Source organism: Solea senegalensis, linkage group LG11 (genome assembly GCF_019176455.1).
Source record: "Solea senegalensis isolate Sse05_10M linkage group LG11, IFAPA_SoseM_1, whole genome shotgun sequence".
In the NCBI taxonomy this organism is placed as follows: Eukaryota; Metazoa; Chordata; class Actinopteri; order Pleuronectiformes; family Soleidae; genus Solea; species Solea senegalensis.
Genome location: NC_058031.1, coordinates 12,366,821 through 12,387,649, shown reverse-complemented (window position 1 = coordinate 12,387,649; position 20,829 = coordinate 12,366,821). Strand labels below are relative to the sequence as shown.

Below are 20,829 nucleotides of genomic sequence, written 5' to 3'. Positions count from 1 at the left end.
CTGCAATTGACCAAGAGTGCACCTACAAGTGACCACTAAGGGTCAATTAATGTGGGGGGGAAAATCACTGTTAATGCTTCCAGTCAACAAATATGGACTGAATGAGAGAACTGAAACATACAGTAAATTATAGATAGACTAGACAAAGAGGCTGTTTCCATTTCCACTTTGTTTTTATATTGATCAGTGGCTTTCTACAAATTTTGCAGCATCCGTGTGCATGTGCATGGCTGTGTGTCATTACAATCAAAGTCCCCCAGGCTTGAACAACAGCAGTCAGAGTATGATTATTGTTCCCAGCAAACAAACCCAGGGGGCTGCCCCCACATCTCACAGGCACAGACTGAAATTACTCTGGAAATTACTCAACAACAGAACAGTGTTTTAGTCACAGCACCTCATTGGAAAGTTGTAGCAGTTTTGTTCTGACATAACTGCGGGCAGTATAAAGCTGTGAATGGACAGATTCTGAAACGAGTGAGAGAGGAGAAGTTAAGAGCAGACTAACTCGACAGACTGTAAGGGGAGCACGGTTGGCTGCTGCCTGTTTCTTTCTGTTAATCCCTAAATCTTCTGTAATAAGGATGAGAGGAAGAGAGCATGTTGCCTGACTTAGGGCAGCAGAGTCTATGTTGGGACATGGACAGATTGCTGGCTGATGAGGCAACCTTTCTGGCCAGTAGGAGAGATGGAGGGTGGGAGAGGGGTCCAGCTGGGGTTAGCTTGGTAAACTTTAAAATGAACCCGTTTTTACCAAGTGCCAACAAGAAGAGAGGAAGTCAAATATGCTGATGTTTTAACAACCGAGAGCAACATCAGACAGAGAGAGAGAGAGAAGAGGACCAACACTTCCTGGAATGTTTTGGAGTGAGACATTTTAATATTATCATTATTATCATTATTATTATTTGTTATAAGAATTTTATGGACATATAAACGGTTACATTTATTTTACAACTTTACTTCACAGTTAAGAGAAGCAGGATTTCACATTGCAGGGTGTTGCTCAACAGAAGTGCAGGCCACTTTGGCTTTGCTTTCTGTGTTTGTGCAGAGACAGAGAAAGGAAAAGGAAATTAGCATTGGTTATGAGCTTCTATAATATGCAAAAAAAACACAATTAAAATCAGAAACATGTGTTTGTGGGATTAAAGGAGTCGAGCAGTTCTATTTAAGGCTATTACTCTAATTATGTTATCTAATGTTGTTCTAAAGTTTGCATTTACATATAATTATCGCTGGGTGTAATTCTGTGCAAACAATTGCCTGTGTGCATTTGTGCTTAATGGTGTATGCAGGGCAAAGAAAAAAAACCTTTACGGCTTACTGGAAAGAGCTGGCAGGTGTGTTTGTTTTTTGCAGAGTTGCACAGACTTTTAAAACACTATTGGTCACATCTGGAGCTCCTTCCAAATATTAGTCTATTCCATCCTCAGTCTCAGCTGGCTCCATGACAAAGTGTATGAATGTTTTTCATCTTTATTGTTGATTTATTAAAATCCCAATTAGCTTTGCCCTTAGAAACATCTAGTTTGTCTGGGGTCCCCTTTACCAATAAACTGCTGGTTAGCCCACTGTAGTTGTGCTGCAGAGTAGTATGACACAGTTAAAACACCATGACAGATGCTGTCACTCGCCTGACCTTCCATTGCTTCTGGAACAATATGCCCTTTCTCAGCATATACTGTACACTCCTGCTACTTGGCCTTCACTCACATTACTTTCATACACTAGGGTTCTGCACACTTGATCATTGCTGCACTATGTACTTGTATGTCTTGTACCATTTTAAACATTTGAGTATAAATCAGCATAACAGTGATATCTGTTCCGTAATGGACTGAGCCAGTGAACAAGCATGGGCAAAAGGAAAGTTGCACAGGCAGCGTAGCTATCTTGTAAATCACAGACTTATGGATCAGTCGCTTTAAAAAGAGAGCTGAAGAGAGATGAACTCCTCATCCACTTTAGGCATCACGTCTTACAGGCAAGGCCCTCTCAAGTCAGGGCTATTCAACACGCCGACTTCAGAAGATGCCAGTGTTTTGTTGTTAGCCTTGCGGTCCCACCTGAACGAGTGTGAGGTGTTCATTTTGAGGAGAAGAAGAAAGCATGCGCCTTTCTAAACTGAAGAGAACAAAACAAAATGCTCTTTTAGTGACATATGTGTCGAGGTGGAGTTCTTAATCTGATTTGTGTGAAGTCACACCCTCCCCACACTCCCTTCAGCTACTTAGTTTGCAAAGCTGTTGCACGACTGAAGGAAAAAATGCAGGAAAATTAATATTTGTTTCTTTTGTGCATATTTTTTCTATTTCAGATGCAGTTAGTGCACAGCAGACCTGACACCCAGGTGTGATCCCCGGGCAGAGTGGAGGGGGTCCAATGGCCACTGCAAACGATGACCCCGACCTGGGGGAAGGCCCATCCGAGGACTCAGAGCTCCTCCTGGACGACTCTTCTGACTCGGACAGCGTGTTTTCTGATGACTCATTGCTTCCTGACTATGACAGAGATGAGGATCATACAGAGCCAGCTAAAACACTGTACGAGGCCTGTGCCAGGAATGACTCCTCGTCCCTGCGCAGGATACTGGAGCGAGGCCTCACTAAAGAAGAGGCCATGGAGCTGGACATCAATGCCAGGGTGAGAATAAGTTAATTTCCTCCCGGAAACAGACTAGGATATGACAACATATCTGTATATAAATGCACACAACAAGCACATGCTGTGTTAACGGGTGCACGTAAGTTTAATAAAGGTGAATCTTGTTGCTTGCTCCCTGGCAGAATGGACTGATGTTGGCTGTGGTTAAGGGTTTCGTTGATATTGTCACAATGCTGCACAAATGTCCATTTATAGACGTCAACCACCAAGACAATGATGGCAACACTGCTCTCATGATTGCTGCTCAAGCAGGTATGTTTGGAGTCAAACAAATAAACTCAACATCTTGTTCAACAAGTTGAATTTAAGGTTTTTCTGTTTCGTTTCAGGCTTCGTGACTATTCTGAATTTTATCCTCAACTTCTATTCTGGTGTGGACACTGAGGTCAGGGATCCACGTGGCTTCACTGCCCTCATCAAGGCAGGCCTACAGGGCAGAGAGGAGTGTGTGTCTGCCCTGCTGATGCATGGTAGGGTTATGGCACTCACTGTAAGAAACTTTAAATGCCTGTATTATTGATGGTTATTTCCTTCCCCTTAATCATAAAGGATTCTGTGTATAATTAGTTTATCGTGTAACTTTATGGGTCATTTAAAAAGTCCTATAGTCCTGTCCACACAGAGGGACCCATTGCTCACAAATAGACTGAAACGTCTCGTGTGCATTCCTTGCTTGTTTCCGTGTCACTAGAAAAGCTTCAGGTAAAGAGAGAAAAGAGGCATGAGGTCAGTTTTTAAATGCTACTTTTGAAGATTGCAGCATGTAAACCTTTTCAATTCTCAAATCAAAATCATAAACCTGTAAAACATAGGTCATTTCATGTACAGTTGGACTGCAGGGACAACATAAATGTTCCAAACTTATGAAAGGGAAAGAATGTCAGAACATGTCATAAAACATGTAAATATATTTACACCTATTGAATCTGCAGCAGGATGGTGACCTGAGGTAATATATTGTTTTAACTAAGTGCATTTTTTATCCTTTATTGTTTCTAAAACTCAGGAATGGCGTGAAATGTTAGTGACAGTTACCCAGTGACGCATATATCAATAGAAGCTTCATGGTGGAATCACTGGACTGATTTCCTCAGGTGTCACATCATATAACAATGACTTTTTTCACACTTATCACATACAGGTGCTGATATCAATGCAATGGACCAATTCCAAGGGAGAGGACTGAAGGATTGGGTCCTGAGGACTGGGAGGTTTGAGACTCTAAACAGACTACGCCGCCTGCAAGCTCATCCTATCGCCGAGCAGTTCTGCACAAGCTACAGTCCTGACTGGCCTGAGCTGAAGCACCTGGTGGAGAAGGCCACAGCCCCCAAAACAGCTAGTCAGAAACTGAGGCAGCGTCTAAAAGACAGCCTTACCTTCAGCTTCCCTCACGACCCACAAGACAATGGGGTGATGGACCATATGGTGCGAATGACCACAAGCATCCACAGCCCGCTGATAGCCACTGGCTGCCGTCCCCTCTGCCCCAACAGCCCTCCAGAAATTGGCAAGCGACGGTTTGCCGTTCCTGAACTGCTTGAAAGACACAGCAGCAAAGAGTTGGAGGAAAGCATAATATCCCACACTAATGGCTCCATCACCTCAGCTTCTCCTCCTGCAGTGTCAGCCACCTCTGTATCCCTGACCTCCTGCTGCCAGGACTCAAGCCGCAGGGAAAGCATGCCCTCGGGTGGCACGAGAAGCTTCATTCCTCGCAGCATGGCACACAGGAACAGCATCTTCCCCTCAGGCTGTATTCCTAAGATTGAAGTAACCAAATCTGGGGAGCCTACTCCAAAAAAAGAGAAAAAGAAGAGAAGAGATAAGGGCTTCCTCGAGCCTCCTGTCTGGAAATACAAGGAGGCCAAAGAAGAGAAAAAGAGAGAGAGAAAAAAACAGGAAAAGGAAAAGAAAAAAGAGCAAGACAAAAAATCTAAAGGGTCTAAACGTTCAAAGAGCAAAAACTGAGGCTGCATTTTCTAACAAAGAATATCACTGTGATTATCTCAAACATGGGAGATGAGTAATAACAGTGACCCCGAGGGAAAGGGAACTTCCAAACAAGTATTACAATTAAACGTTATAATGGATTGGAACTTGGTTTGGGATGAACAGGAGACAAGTGGAGCCACTTAGATTATAGTTATATCATGTGAAAATAATGATGGAGATATATTCATGTAGATATATTTATATGAAGCTTATTTATTCTGGAGCTTATTTATGCACCTGACCTGTGGATGAGATGATGCTTCATGGAGATATGAAAGTACATCACTCCACTAAGGTGGAGGAACTGAGCTATGGTTCAGTTCTTATAGTACTTAGTTTAGTTTTAGTTTTCATGAGCAATGCAAACCAAACAAATGGAAAAGTTGCTACCGTCCTCAGAAAAACACAATTCACTTTGATGATCATCAATGAGTGTTTGCTGAATTTGTGACTATGGATATCATGTTTTCTTTACTTCAAAACTGAGACAACAATTTCACCAGTGCTCATTTCAATGATAAGCTGTAACCTCTCTATTATACCAGTGCATGTCTGTGGGATGAATTTACTCGACGGGGATTTGATAATTCACACACAGGAAGTGAATCATAGCTTTTGATCAAAACAGCTGTTTCAGAAGAAAAATCCCTAGAGCACTTGAGTGCACATTTCCTGCAGTCATTTGAACCCCACCATCAGAGCAAAGTTACTTTTTATTTGTCTGATTTACTGAACATTAAAAGTCATGATTTATATACATTTATAAAAAGATGTTTTAAACAGTCAACACTTCTTCTCTTTTTTTCTTTTTAAAGACGGTCATCACAATATGTAGCATCGATCTACCAGGTGTATTTGACTGATGAGTGGCAGGTGAATTATGTGAACATGGAAATACAGAATACAGGGAGCATGAGATGTACAGTATGTTTCCAACATTTTGTGTGATTATGAGGAAAAACTGAACACTGGTAGAACTAGTCTCACTCTCTTTGTGTTTTCTGTACTGACACCACAACCAAACCAATGACAAACCTCACATCTACTAAGTTACATTTGCACATAACATTTCTCAGGAAAAACCCTTGCTTAAAAATATTACGGACATCACACACTAACCCTCAAGAAACATGCTTGTTATGAACGTACTTGTACATGTGTTAGAATGATCAGAGGAAATGTAACTTATACACTGTTGCTTGTGTCAAAACGTAGAGGATTGTTTGTATAATTGTATTTTTAAAATCTTTATTAAGTGTGAGAGAGAACATGTGTTTGTATCCAAGCTTTGGAATAAAATAACTGACCTTTGCATGTGAGCTTGGTCCTTACTACACGCTGGAAATACTACAGCACAATAGTGTGTTACTGTACAGTGTAGTTATGTATAATATATAATAAACATTTAGAGGTGTACACTACTGGAAACAGAAATAGAAATCCTGCACCACTCTGAGAGATTTGAATTGGATGAAATACAAATAAAGTATGACGATGTCAGTGAAATGCCTTAAAATGTGTGATATAGAGACTCTTAAGGGATCTGAGAATACCACAAAGAGGTGGTTCTCTCTGATCGTGGAGTTAGTCTGTTTATCCAAACATGTTAAGGAAGTGACTAAGGGAGGAAGGAGGGGATTGCTAATGCTAACAGCAGCAGCAGCAGACAATAGGTTTGCCTAAGGTTTGTCAGACAACAGATGGCATTGTTGGCAGCAGCTTTTCGGAAGTCTTTTTTTCATGTGTCATGTCAACAGATTATGGTTGCATTTGAACTAATAATCCAACCTGTAACATATATGTATGTATGTATATATATATATATATATATATATATATATATATATATATATATATATATATACATACATATGTACACTGGGTGTGTGGCAACAGTGTGTGGCAACAGAAGAATATGTCAACAAAAGCGAGAGCCACCACAAACCTAAAAAAAACAGAAGCACATTTTTCTGGACATTTGACACATTATATTTTCTGTTTTTTTGCTCACTTCCTGTTCTCAGGGAGGAGGAACTTGGGGTCAGCTCTAAAATAAAGACCTCTCTAGAGTTCAGTAAAGAAACCTGTAGAACTTTAAGTAGGTCTGTTGCGACACAGACTAGATCATATTGTACAGAGGTTGATCTCTGGGAATATTCCCAAAGCAACAAATAAGGGTTTCTTAGGAAAAACCTTCAGGGTGTAGGACCAAGTAACTCTCTCAAATACAGAGATAAGCAGAAGGGGAAAAACAGGGGGAATAAATGCTGATTTAAAATGAACAACAGTGTGCTCTGTTTTCTATATGACAGCTAATGTGAGCGCTCCCAGCTGTGTGAGCAGTCAAAAGCCAAAAACTTAAGAGATTACAGAGCCTGAGAAAAAGGAGGGTAACTTTCTACAGACATGAAGACATCGCTCTCTGGCTCTGCTGAATGAAGTGATTCCATACAGCTGGGTGTCTCTGGGATCTAAGAGATAGCAAGAGATAGTACTTTATTTACTTATACTATGAATGCTACAGCTGCTGTAAGTTACTTGAACATCATGTTTGTAGTTCCATTGGAAAAGAATTAGCAGGAAAAGATGGATCTTAACGTCCCTCAAAACTGTGCAGACCAGGAGCAACAAAAAAAAGAGTCAAACAACCATTCACACCTGCTGTCAGTTTTGATTATCTGATTAAAATACTCTAACCTGTATATCTTTGGAGCTGGAGTGTTATGGTAGATTTGCTTGGTGAGGTCTGAAATGTGTCTTTTATGACTTTAATCATTTCACTGAGGACAAATTATCATGCAAAACGCACATGTTATACATGTTATACATGCTGTGCTTTATTGTCTGTTGTCTTCTATATGGGAACATAATTTACAAAAAAACATCTTGACTAAGATCTGAACCATTAACTCCTCAGGAAAATGTTTACTGCCATTATAATGTGAGAACTTGTCCCATAGACTTCCATTCAATTCATTGCCTCCTGGTGACTATATATAGTTCAGATATGGCCGCATATGTCACTTGGAACATCTGGGTTTTTAAACGTATATTAAAAACATTTGAAGACTTTTTGAATTAGATTTCACATTTTACTTTTCCTTATATCAAGCCAGTGATTTTGTCAATACCTGACTATTATTGATCCTAATTATCATATCAGCTCATCCCTGGTTGTGATCAGACTTTGGTTTGACTGCTCCCAAAAATCGGTCCTATTGCAGGTTTACCTTGGGAAAGCAGTGGATCTGTGATCGAGTGAGTCATCTCTCAAATTAAAAGTTGCGGTCGATCCCTGTACAAGACGCTCAACCCCAAGTTGCTCCTGATGGGAATGTGTATGATAGATAAGTTGTGTGGTAGAGTAAGCAGGGCGCATTGATGTGCTGTATGAATGCAACCCATTGTCATCATTCATCAGTAATACTTACGCTGATATTTATTTACATCTTAACAAATCCCACAATTTTTTCCTTTACTATGACACCAAAAATATTCAAATAAACCTAATAAACTCATTTTATTATGAGTATGAAATATGCATTCAGAGATCTAAAAAATAGGCTCAGTGCTCACCTAAAAGTACAAGTATCTTACCAGAAAATGACTTTGGTAGTCATTATAGAGCCATGGTAGCTCAGTGGTAGGGCGAGTTGTCTTTCACTGGAAGGTTGTGGCTTCAATTCCTGGCTCTACTAGTCTATGTGTGTGGGTATGAAAGATGTCATCAAGACTAAAAAAGCTCTATAAATATAAATACAGACCATTACCAACTCTTCTTCTTCTTCTGATTGTATTTGGTAGTAACAAGTGACAAAGATACAGATATGTGAATTGTGTTCTTAAGTACAGTAACAAAGTATGTGTACTTTGTTTCATTACAACACTGTATGGATGTGAATGGGTGAATGTTAAAAGTTACGTGTAAAGCAGCTTTGTGACAAGATCATAAAAGCACTTTAAAAAATACAAATTTGACTGTTTTTGTGTTGAAACAGTTCAGTTTCTGGACTTATTGATTAAAAAACAAATAAAATACAAAGTGGCTTCTTTCTTTGTTAAAGAAGTGTTATTTTATGTGTGTGTGTGTGTGGGGTCACATTCTTGTCAGTGCAGTGCAGACTCCAGTCCACAGGGGAAAAGGGAAAATGAGAGGTTTAACAGGCAACAGGAAAACCGCTATGAGAACACATTCCAGCCAGAGCAGAGTGTGCGGGACAATAAGGGGTGGGACAAAAACTGTATGCCATTTAAAAAAATTAATCGGCAATCTTAACTTCAGATCAGGAACACGGACGACAACGGAGACCCTTAGTTCTTACTTACTTACTAACTTATTTACTGGGTCCGGACTTAGTGGAGCCGCCACTGGGATCCGAACCGACGACGACGGTTCGTCTCGGTTAATCAGCGCAGATTTGAACCCAGATGAGATGAGATAGTACATTTCTGTCAAGACACAGCTGCCAGGTCCTGATTTTAATCAGCATTATCATTCTTCACTTCTTCCTCTTCGTTTGTGTTGAAGCCTAGAGAGAGAGAGAGAGAGAGAGAGAGGAGAAAGCAGCAGCAGCAGCGATACGACGTCCTCACAAAAACGGCGGGTTGGTCGTTAGAAAACGCAGAAAAAGGATGTGGACTCTCTCCTGGTTAAACATATGCAGCTGAGCCGCTCGAAAGTTGTACACGTAGCAGCTGAAACGACTTCCATTAGTTCGCAAGACGTGGGCCACGGATGGACTCTTCAAAGACACTGTGATGTGGGAGACGAGAGGCGTTTGCGTCAAGAAGGCGAGTACAGAGATAAAAGGTACAGGTGTGTGTGTGTGTGTGTGTGTGTGTGTTTCACACTGATTCTCCTTCTTTACAGTAAACGTTGTGTTGTGCTGGTTTAATGTGAACTTCTTCATCACTTTTCAACGGCCACATGTTCACAGGAGTGAACCAGCAGGTGTCAAAGATTGACCTGCCTGACCCAGAGACACATGTTCGAACCTGTGTCAGATTTAAAACTTTAGTCCAAAATAATCCTCATTAATGCACCAAATACGTTTTTATCTTTCGGGTTTTTTTTTTTTTCAGCTGTGGTGATCTTACACTGTTTTTGATGCATTAAATTAACACTAGATTACTACTACACTGGTTAACTAAAATACTTTATCAATGTTTACACATTACTGCATCTATCTTATAGCTCCTGTCACATGTTAGATTGATGAACAAATAAAGCCAAATATGTTTAGCATAGACAATGATTAGGGCTGCATCCATCGACAGATTATTTATCTAATCTAGATTCCTAAATCACCTGCCAATAGTGCTTCTTTCATGTAATAGAGCAGGTTCTCTGATTATTTGGCTTCTTGTTTGGGGAGTGATTTGATTCATTCAACCCTTTGTAAAACACGTCGCTTAGGAGCAGTTTCACGCTTAAGTTAAGATAATACTAATACTTAATACTTTGTTTACAATATAGTATTTTATTGACTTTAAAATTAGAATATTTTACAGCAAAAATACAATTATTTTTGGGTTATGTTATTGTATTTTAGTACTGATATTGGTATTTTTCTGTTTTAAAAAAAGATGATTCAGTAAAAAACACAAACACAGGGTTGCGACATTTGACCTATTGGACTATAGGTCACGTTGTGAGGGAAATAACATGAACTCTTTCCATTTACCTTTTTCCTATATGTGTATATAACGTTTGTCTTCCCACACCACATGTGGTTAATGTGGTATGTGCACAAATATGAAACCATGCAGATGAGCCACACACAAAAAAAACATGCCAGGCCTAGTTTTGTCTGCAGAATGAAGATAAAATCAGTCTGTCGCTGCGACAAGCAGACGGTCACATTCACTGAATAACAGGGTTGGGCCGGGTTTTTTAACCACTGAAAACATACAGCGGATAAGCATTTTTAAATGCTGCTTGGTGAAATCTATTCATTTATAATCACTTGATAGACATTGTATCAGTAACAGATTTTCCACAGTATTTTGGGTGCTCAATTGATTCTTTGTTGGCGACAGCAATGCAACCACAAACCACGCAGTCACCCAGATGGAATGAGAGATTTGCCTCCTGCTCTGCAGATGAGAGGAAGAGATGACGCTGGATCATGCCCCCTTGGGTAGTGCAAGTTGAAAATTGCACAGAAAAGAGACAAACAAGGGAGAGATATAGGAGTTGTGCTGGAGTCTGAAGCCAGGCCGCCATGATGGAGGACACGATTACTGTGGTCTCAGATGTCAGGGCCCTAAAACGATATAAATGAGACACAGTTGTTCTCCTCCATGGAGAATAAGTTTTTTCTCTTCTGTGGGTGGAGTTGTGATTATGCTCTTATTCCACTGGACCCACAGATTAACCGCACTGCCATTTAATCTGTATGCTACAGGAAGTGCTCTTTACTTGCTTGTGGTTTCTGCAAAGTTCTCCTCAGTTGAGCTGGAGCCCCAGAGTTGAAATTCATAAAGATTTCTCAAGTAGATTTGAGATTACTCAACATGTACTGTAAGAGATTTTACATTTGATTTGCCACAATCATTTAAAACATTTTCAAGATAGCCAGGTATTGCATGTAAATGCTTGAATTCAATGTCGTTTAAACATTTAAAGAACCGTACACCTCTAATTCCTCTTGACTTAGTCTAATCTAAACAAAGACAATATGAAGTTTCCTGTACTTAAAATATCAAGCTGCATTAAAACTGAAAGAGGATATCCTTAGTTTTTGCTGACAGGTGCAAGTTCTGCTACCAGATGTGTGCAGTTCAAGGTTTACTCGCTGTGAAACATGTTGTCTGCGGTGCTAATGGTAAAACATGCACTTCACACTTGCATGAAACAATAGCCCAGGTGTTATTTCCTCAGGTTAGTCACAGTATGGTCCTGTGTGCATATTATACTCATATGTTTTGTAAGATTTGGAACAAATAACAGTCAAATAGTCAAATTGGTGAAATACAGTATGTGTTAATAGATTAAATATAATTTACTAAGAATATGAGTGTTAGTGTGTTTCTACCTTTTATCCTCCACATGAGGGCCACAGGGGGCACTGGTGCCAAACCAAGCTGACAAGGGGCAAAGGGATTTACTGTAAATGAAAATAGAAACTCGTGCACCCAGCCACAAAACATCGAGACAGGCCACTATATGTACCAGTGTTGTTAAATACCATGTATCTGTATAACCAATAACAGAGCTGAAAATCCTGTGGTTGACAGTGGGCCAACACAAGTGAATCCAACTCTTTTGTGCCTTTCCTAGTTTTGAGGCAAAAGAATTTGACTTATTTGACTTGTTCTGTGGACAATGCACCGCGTCACATGCCTGTTGGACTTCAGTTCCTCTCTGTGGCAACTGTCTCACTTGAGTCTTCAGCCCTCATAACCCAACTTGGGTCAGTGCAGAGTCTGATATATATCAAATGATAACACATTAGCAAACTGAACAGTCCCTAACTCTCACCACCTCTTCAACATTAGCATTTATATAAGAAATGATAGAAAAAGTCCTGCTGCTACATTTTGATGAAGACATTGGCCTTGGATGCAGAGATGTCCACTGGTTAACAAGAAAGGAATTGATTGAACTATAATTTAAAAAAATATGGTTAAAAATTACTCAGGGACTTTGCTTAGGTTATTGTTTGGCCACTTATCTTTTAAGTATTTTTGAATAAATCAATAGTAGCAAAGGCACTTTTTATGGTTTTTTTTTTTTAACACTTTTCATACACAAATAAGATATGAGGGGTTGCACAGAAACATTTAGACAACAACACAGGCAGACTTGAAAGAAATTAATACCAATTGATCAACATCACATAAAGGAAATTGGAAGCATTAGAAGATTAAAAAGGAGATCAAGTATTATGAATACATAAATGAATACGTTTATAATATACATGTTGGCCTTCTTCATGTTAAGCAGAGCACAGGCAGCAGTAAAATATACAGCACAGCATCTATTCAGTAGATATTTCACAGACTATGTTTTCTAAGTAAATAGAAAGTGCTTTTGTTCACCTGAGTTTTAAGCTACAGACTACAGAGTGTGCTTCAACCTTCCTGCTTGCGTGACTGTCAGCAGTGAAGCCCCTAAACAATGAGCAGTCCTGAGTCTCGCCAGCCAGCCGGGTGGGGCCACTCAATGGCAGGAAACACAGCCATCAATATTTACTCTGCAAGCAGTGCAGTGCAGGAGGCGACAGGGCTGCACAGCGCCACACACAGTCGGTGCACACACATACACACACACACAAACAGGCTGGAGTGCTGTTCCAGTCTCCTTCCCCTAAGCCCCCTTTTCCCACTCTATGCAATTACAACACAGTCAGACAGACAGGGCCCTCGGACTGTTGTTTTTGACCTCATTACTTCCTCTGCCAAAGAACTGGCTTTACCCAGCGCTCGGTCCCTTAAACTACAGTCCATATTCAGACACATAACTGCAAAAATGACCTTGTTTTTTCAACTTAACAGTCTGACTTTTCGTTTTATTTGTATTAAATGTTGTCATTTTTGTTTCCCAGAGATGGGAAGCTCTGCTCTACTCACAGTGGTGTTAGCTGGAGTCTTCCTGTTGGCCTCTACCATCCATGCAAGTGAGTGAACAATTAGATTGAGAAGACTTAGGAGATTTAAGGGTGTTTATTGTTGCAGAGCGTTTACTTTGTTCCATTTAATCAAATCTCCTGTTGTGTGGGGATTTACTGCAATAAGGACAGTGAAGATGGAAGTTACAGTGAAGACACTGATGACAGGAAAATGTGGGGAAAGAGCAAGGAAATGACAAGCGCCACTGTCATTTTCATGTCAATTTCAAACCAAAAATACCTCTCCTGGTTAACCACTCAGCCACGCTCATCTAAGTGTTTCTAAAAATGATTTTGTGCCTGTCAGGAAACGTGGTCAACACACTTGCTCTGTATTAATACTGATATTATTAATACTGATTTCCCTACAAGGAATCCATGGTCTTATACAATTACAGTATTATTTTATTACTAAACATGATCACTGAATATTTAAGTTGTTATGGTTACATAACACAATAATTTGGTTTTTTGCCTGTGTGAGCATATGTGTGTGCTTTCCCCGCTATCAACATTACCTATTGTGTGTTTCCTTGTGTTTCAGACACCGGAGATGATGAGAAGCTGCTTTGTACATGCGAGAATCGAAAAAACACATGCACAAACGGGACATGCAGAGGAGACATCTGTTTCTACACCTGGGTGCACGGCAACGAGGAGAGAGGCTGTTTCTCCCAAACCCACTTCAGGGAGCAGTGCTCCGGCTCCTTTGAGGGATTCTTTGTCTACTGCTGCAGAGAGAACTTGTGCAACACCGAAGTCACACCACCTCCAGTTATTAGTCAGTACCCACAATAATTGCTTTACAATATCTGAGCATTACAACGACGTAACTGGGAAGAATTTGTTTGATAGATTTAGTTGTTATTTCAATACACGTTCTGTGTCATTTCAAAGCCCCCCTTGAAATAGTAACTGGTTCCCCCTTGTGGTCAGTTTGTCAGTCAGTTGGCTTTTCTATCAAAAATAACTGAGCGGTGAAACTTCAGCTCAGTGTTGTAAAATGTGTGTCTCTTAATGTTAATGTGTGTCCAGAAGGAGTGACGACGACAGCGTCCCCAGAACCCACTCGTCCCGAGCTGTGGATCACTTTGTCCTTGCTGCTGCTCATCACGGTTAGCATTGTGTGTGGCCTGGTGCTGTTCCTGCACTTCAAACACACACACTGCAGACTGAGAAATGCGGAAGAACATGACGTCACCATGCTCAAGGTCCCCAATGGAGATGACCCCACATATGGCGTAAGAGATGTTTAATGTCCGATGTGAGATAGAATGCTATCAAGAGATGTTCAGGTTTTTAAGACTTCATAAGTTGATAATCTTTGCTTTTGTCTTCAGGATATATTTGATGAGTTTTGTACATCAGGGAGTGGGACAGGACTGCCCTATCTAGTTCAAAGGACCATGGCCAGACAAATCTCACTAGTTGAGTGTGTTGGTCAGTCATTTTCCTCACCACATCTGTGCTGCTTAACTGTATTTGTATTACTTTGCAGTGGTGTAATAATGACATTATATCCGCAGGTAAAGGCAGGTATGGTGAGGTATGGAGGGGGACCTGGATGGGGGAAAGTGTGGCTGTTAAGATCTTCTCCTCTAGGGATGAACAGTCCTGGTTCAGAGAGACTGAGATTTACAATACTGTTCAGCTGCGACACGACAACATACTGGGTACGGCTGGAGATGCTCGTCATGCTTTTCCTTTGCAGAGAGAATGTGCACTGACATTTTTAAAAATCAGCAACCAAAGGCAAATGTTCAAACAGCTGTCTTCTCTTTTGGCTTTTAGGTTTTATAGCCTCTGATATGACATCCAAGAACTCCAGCACCCAGCTGTGGCTCGTCACTCACTTTCATGAGCTGGGTTCACTCTATGACTTCCTGCAATACAGCAACTTGGAGCCGGAGAGCTGTCTGAGGATGTGCCTGTCTGTGGCTTGTGGTCTGGTCCACCTCCACACTGAGATTGTCAGCTCCCAGGAAAAGCCAGCCATTGCCCACCGAGACCTGAAAAGCCGAAACATCCTGGTAAAGCGGAATGGACAGTGCTGTATTGCTGATCTAGGTGAGTGCTCTGTTGAAGTAAGCATACTAGAATTTTAATTACATAGAGACACAACTTTCAACACTTTATTTCACTGATTATTAATGTCTGTGCTCTGTGTTTCCTCAGGTTTAGCTGTGATACACTCTCAGTCCCATGACTACCTCGACGTGGGCAACAACCCCCGTGTGGGGACCAAGCGCTACATGGCCCCAGAAGTGCTAGATGAGACCATTCGTACTGATGTTTTTGAATCGTACAAGCAGACAGACATCTGGGCCCTGGGCCTGGTCTTCTGGGAAATTACCCGCAGGACTATTGTCAATGGTAAAAAGGCAACAACCTAAGAAGGAAGTTGTGGGGGTTTTTTTTAAACTAAACTTGATGCTACGGTGAGGATGTACAGTGTTTGTCAATGTGTATTTTATAGGTTGATGTATTTCACGAATCGTGTTATAACTGACCGTCTAGTAGCAGATAGTGTAAACATAAGAGGCAGTTAGTCCCATGTCTCTCAGCACTCCAGTGTTTTCCCAGTCTGTGTCTGTCTCTACTATCCTCTCTCATGATTAGCACTGCAGTAATTATAAACAGTCTTATCTGGTGTCAGCACTCACTTGTACATTGTCCAGATGCCCATGCACACAATTTGGAGATGCATGCACACATACACATAGACGATACTCACACTCACAGTGTGCACAAAAGCACTTAGTCCAGATAGATAAGCATTCATAACTTTGTCCGCCTGCTCTTTTGTGTGTTTGTGTGTACTTTTTTGGCATAAACACTGACTTTGTCAGGACCAGTATTACTCATGGAGAACTGGTTAGGTTTAGGGCTAAGATATGAATTGTGGTTAAGTTTAGGATAGGCTTAGGCATTATCTGGTTATGGTTAATGTTAGGAATAGTGCTTTGGTCAATGAGAGTCCTGTGTGTGTGTGTGTGTGTGTGTGTGCGCGTGTTTCTTCATGCTCTGGCTCTTTTCCAGTCTTTTAAGTCACATGGGATTTGATTTATTTTCTGCTTTATTGTTTTGTCAAATTAACTTTCCAAATTTCCCTCTAGATCCTGTCCATCTTCATTTCCAAGTGAGCTATTTCAGACCTTGAATGAAGAGAAATGTATGTTTTAAAGAATGTATAATGATTAAACACTTTACGGGGTCTGTTAGTCATCTACTTATCTGCATATTTTCACCTCACCATCTAACTAAATCCCACAACCAAGATTACTGTGGTCGACTCTTTGTTATTGTTCAGTTTAAATGTATGAGAAACAGCACTCTGAGTTGTTTTTGGTTTTTTTTTCTTCTGTATTGTTTTAGGGATTGTAGAAGAGTACCGTCCGCCTTTCTTTGACCTGGTGCCCTCAGATCCTAGCTTTGAGGAGATGAAGAAGGTGGTGTGTGTAGACCAGCAGAGGCCCAGTCTTCACAACAGGCTCCATTCCCACCCAGTAAGCCATCAGATCCCACACACACCCTAACTTTTACTCAACCACAATTCAAATCTCAGCCCTAAACAGTTCATCACAAATGAGGTTCTGCCTCATTAGGACCAGGTTTTTTGTCCCCATGAGGTCTACTGGTCCTGACAAAGTCGGTGTTTATCAGAAAATGTCCAAACAGACACATAAAGACACACTTGAAGATTCACCCACACTGCCATATATTATAAGTATGAATAAATGTGACACTCTTTGGTAATGAGTTATTTGTGTCCAGATTCTCACAGCCATTGTGAAGATCATGAAAGAGTGTTGGTACCAGAGTCCACCTGCCCGCCTCACAGCCCTACGAGTGAAGAAGACGCTCTCCAAACTGGACCACGACAGTGACTTCAGCATTGAAAAACTCAAGCAGGACGTTTAGACTTCAGCACTGGGATGAAGGAGGGACAAAGGATGTTGGAAAATGCTATAGAGGGTTTTTGCACCATAGTCAAATCCTTAACATGTCTTAATGTATTGTTCAGCTAAAATTAACTTGGATCAGACACTTCTGCTGCAGAATACTCTACTCTTCTCAGGAGTAGGAGGAGCTTTGATATACAGAAACAAATGTACACATGGATAACCAAAGACATGGAAAACCAATGAGGGTATGAAGGCCCCAGCAAATGTCATATTCCATAAACCATTACCATTACCTGTTCTGTAAGCATACTGTATTTAACTTATACAAAACTTGCCATTTATTATCTGCACTTGTAGACACATTGATCTATTTAAATGTACATATTCCGACAGAATTCAAGCCGTCGTCTTGTATCACCCTTGAGTTTATTGTAAATATATTTCTAAAGGAATATTATTGTTAATTATTCACTGATACACACTGTATATCCTTTTATACAACACATTTTTTACATGTCTATAGGCCTAATGTAGCATCACTTTGTCACTATGGTTTAACAAAATGTCAGACATGTGATACTGTCTATGTTGAATAAAGAATTGTATTTTTAAAGGTTTGCGCTGTACTCTACTGATATTTTCAGTTCTAGCATTGGCCAGCAGAGGTCGTCAGTTGACAGGCAAACAGTGATCCATGTTGCTGACAGAGGTGCTTCTTACTTTGGGAGCGTTATTGTGTCATAAATGTTTTGCAATACTGTTTTCATTTGCATTACATCACCGTTGAGATATTAAGCAAACAAGCAGAGGCGTGTATTTAATCATTGACACCGAAATGTGATCAAAGATCAAAGTTGCAGGATACAACGAGAGATTGATTCATTCACAGGATCTACATGTATGCACAGGAACTGTGACATGGCAAAGATAAGATGATGCTCACATTTCACACAGAGCAGCTGAACAAGACAATGAAAAGGTCGACTGGTGGAATAGTAGTTCAGGGCCTATTTTGCTGCATTTTTCTCAATAATTATAAGGCAATAAACATTAAAATTAATGTTGAGTTATGAATGCAAAAGTGCAGACAGAGCCAGAAGTTAATTTCAAATCTTATTTTAGCCCCAATAGGTGAAAACTGTGAGATAGTCTACGATGTTAAAAATACACATGTGTATGTAAAATTTTGGTTTTACTACTACCAATCAGTTAGGTGATTTATTTAATTTTATTCGGTGTAGCCTATGGGGAGGACATGAATTATAAGTAAGTGTAGAGACTGCATCACAAAGAAAATTACATCTGCATCAGTGCATAGTTGTTTTCTTTTGGTATCTCTTGTGTTTGTACTCCCTTTATCTCTGTGTGTGTGTGTGTGTGTGTGTGTGTGTGTGTGTGTGTGTGTGTGTGTGTGTGTGTGTGTGTGTGTGTGTGTGTGTGTGTGTGTGTGTGTGTTGTCTATCTGGTGGGTTGTTGAACAAACTCCAGTGAGATAATACTCCCTCAAAGCCCCAGTCTGTCTGGTCAGTCAGATGAAGAGCTGGTTATTTTTAACACTGCGGGGGGGTTGGGGGTGTTGTTCAAGTATCAGAGGCCAAAACCCCCTGTCTGTTAGAGCCGAAGCCCATCTCACTTCTCCCTCTGTTTCCCTCCTCTGTGTATTCTTTTTCACAGTGGGATCATTCCAAATGGCTCGATAGAGGCAGACGGATTTGTTCAGCAGACGACGTGCACTGAAGAAATAAGGGAGATAAATTGGACAGGGCTGATAATGGACAGATAGAAAGCCACAGAGGAGAGAGTATGCAGACACAGCCCGGCCCAGGGAAAGATCAGTGAGAGTTCTGGCAGAAAGGACAGGTGATAAAAGCAAGGGAAAAAAAACAAGTCCCCAAAGCACCTGGTTACAGCCTGACTATACTTCATCCTGAGCTACACTCTCAATCCATGACAGCTGGAAATGTTGGAGGGGTATGCTGTCTGGGTATCCAGCTGAGAGAGAAATCCTGCAAATGAAGCTGAGCCAAAACACTTTTCAAAATGTTACACCTTCTCACTAAAATCTGCTGGTGGGTGGAACTTTCTTAAAATGTAAAGCATGGGCTGCTGTGTAAACTAAGATAAACCAGAGCAACAAACAAACAACAAAAAGACTTTTGGATGGTATCCATCTAAATATAGAACAAATGCAGAAAGACCCAGATTTACCAGGAATGCATCTAAGACCTATCATTTCAATCTCTTTCTCTGTTGCCTTGTAACCTACAGCCATGATAAGAGATGAGGTCAGTCCCATTGGCTATAATCACATTGGTTTTTATCCTCAGTTTGCCTGACTTCTGAGGAACACTTAGAAATTATCTGTAGCCTAATTGTCTGTGAAAGTCCTCAGTCAACCTAGTTGAGGTTAGTGCAGCTTAAATTAGAGTCATGCATCTGCACAACTGGCCCAGCTAGACAATATCAGTCTTCTGATTTATCTTCCTTGGGTGGATGGTTAGATCAGGTTTGTTCCAAACAGTCTTGTATAAAGTACCTAAAAGGGATACTTGTATATTACCAGAAAAATGACTTTGGTAGAAGTTTAAGTCACTTTTTTATAATATTACGTAAGTGAAAGTCTTAAAGTATATATAGTGTACCTAAGTTTTAGAAGTAAAAGTATTAGACAAGTACATTATGTGTAAAAGGGGCCACACGGTGATGTAGTGGTTAGTACTCTCGCCTTGCAGCGAGAAGACCCGGGTTCGAGCCCCGGTTGGAACAAGGGCCTTTCTGCATGGAGTTTGCATGTTCTCCCCGTGTGTGCGTGGGTTCTCTCCGGGTACTCCGGCTTCCTCCCACAGTCCAAAAACATGCAATGTGGGGATTAGGTAAATTGGACACGCTAAATTGACTGTAGGAGTGAGTGTGAGAGTGAATGGTTGTTTGTCTCTATCTGTGTGGCCCTGCGATGGACTGGCGAACTGTCCAGGGTGTACCCCGCCTATCGCCCGATGTAGCTGAGATTGGCACAGCACCCCCCGCGACCCTCTGGTGGAGGATAAAGCGGTTAGATGATGATGACTGATGATTATGTGTAAAAGTGTTATAACAAGTAACAAAGATAGTTAAAGGAAATGTAGTGGAGTACAAGTAAGTGTTGCTAGAAATATAAATAACAAAGTAAAGTAGGCTACATATATGTGGATTGTGTATTTAAGTACAGTAACAAAGTATTTGTACTTGCATTACAACACTGGAATGTCCACAAATACAGTTTTGAATGAATGAATGAATGAATGAATGAGAAGCAGAAAGTTTGAATTCATGATTGAACCTGAAGTATTAGTATAAGCAAATGCAACTTAACATGTTTGCTCAAATTTAATCTCTAGACCAATAAAATTACTTAGTCATACATCACTGAATCACGAGGGACAAAAGCAATAAGGGTGTGAATTGACTATTTTCACTCGTTTTCTTTATTTTTATTTATTTTTTTACCTTTTGTAACATTATTTTGAAAATAGATATTTTATTAAGACAGTACTTCAGTCCCCAGAAGGACTAGTTGTCCTGACAAGGTCAGTGTTCATACCTATATGTGTGTATTTGAATTTGTTAACTTAGAAATGAGCTTCTGCTTTACTAGGACCAGGTTTTGATCT

At 40.4% G+C, this 20,829-nt stretch overlaps 3 protein-coding genes across 8 annotated transcripts in view; 2 read left to right on the top strand and 1 right to left on the bottom strand.

The window, feature by feature from the left end:
* samd11 (sterile alpha motif domain containing 11) overlaps nt 1-20,829 on the bottom strand; it is a 1,171,052-nt gene that overhangs the window by 820,201 nt on the left and 330,022 nt on the right. The gene's annotated exons all lie outside the window — the stretch shown is intronic.
* ankrd33aa (ankyrin repeat domain 33Aa) lies at nt 472-5,974 on the top strand. The gene is made up of 5 exons (XM_044038105.1): nt 472-867; nt 2,321-2,646; nt 2,790-2,919; nt 2,997-3,137; nt 3,809-5,974. The coding sequence occupies exons 2-5, from the start codon at nt 2,386-2,388 to the stop codon at nt 4,636-4,638; spliced, it is 1,362 nt and encodes a 453-aa protein (XP_043894040.1). The 5' UTR covers nt 472-867; nt 2,321-2,385; the 3' UTR covers nt 4,639-5,974.
* Nucleotides 8,829-17,796, top strand: acvrl1 (activin A receptor like type 1). 3 transcript variants are annotated; one of them, XM_044038092.1, is made up of 10 exons: nt 8,829-9,453; nt 13,212-13,283; nt 13,819-14,055; nt 14,313-14,515; nt 14,615-14,714; nt 14,801-14,947; nt 15,066-15,341; nt 15,450-15,647; nt 16,650-16,780; nt 17,049-17,796. In XM_044038092.1, the coding sequence occupies exons 1-10, from the start codon at nt 9,321-9,323 to the stop codon at nt 17,193-17,195; spliced, it is 1,644 nt and encodes a 547-aa protein (XP_043894027.1). In that variant the 5' UTR covers nt 8,829-9,320; the 3' UTR covers nt 17,196-17,796. The 3 variants fall into 3 exon arrangements, with proteins under 3 accessions (XP_043894027.1, XP_043894026.1, XP_043894028.1); XM_044038091.1 differs by having other exon boundaries at nt 14,310-14,515; XM_044038093.1 differs by having other exon boundaries at nt 9,345-9,472; nt 14,310-14,515.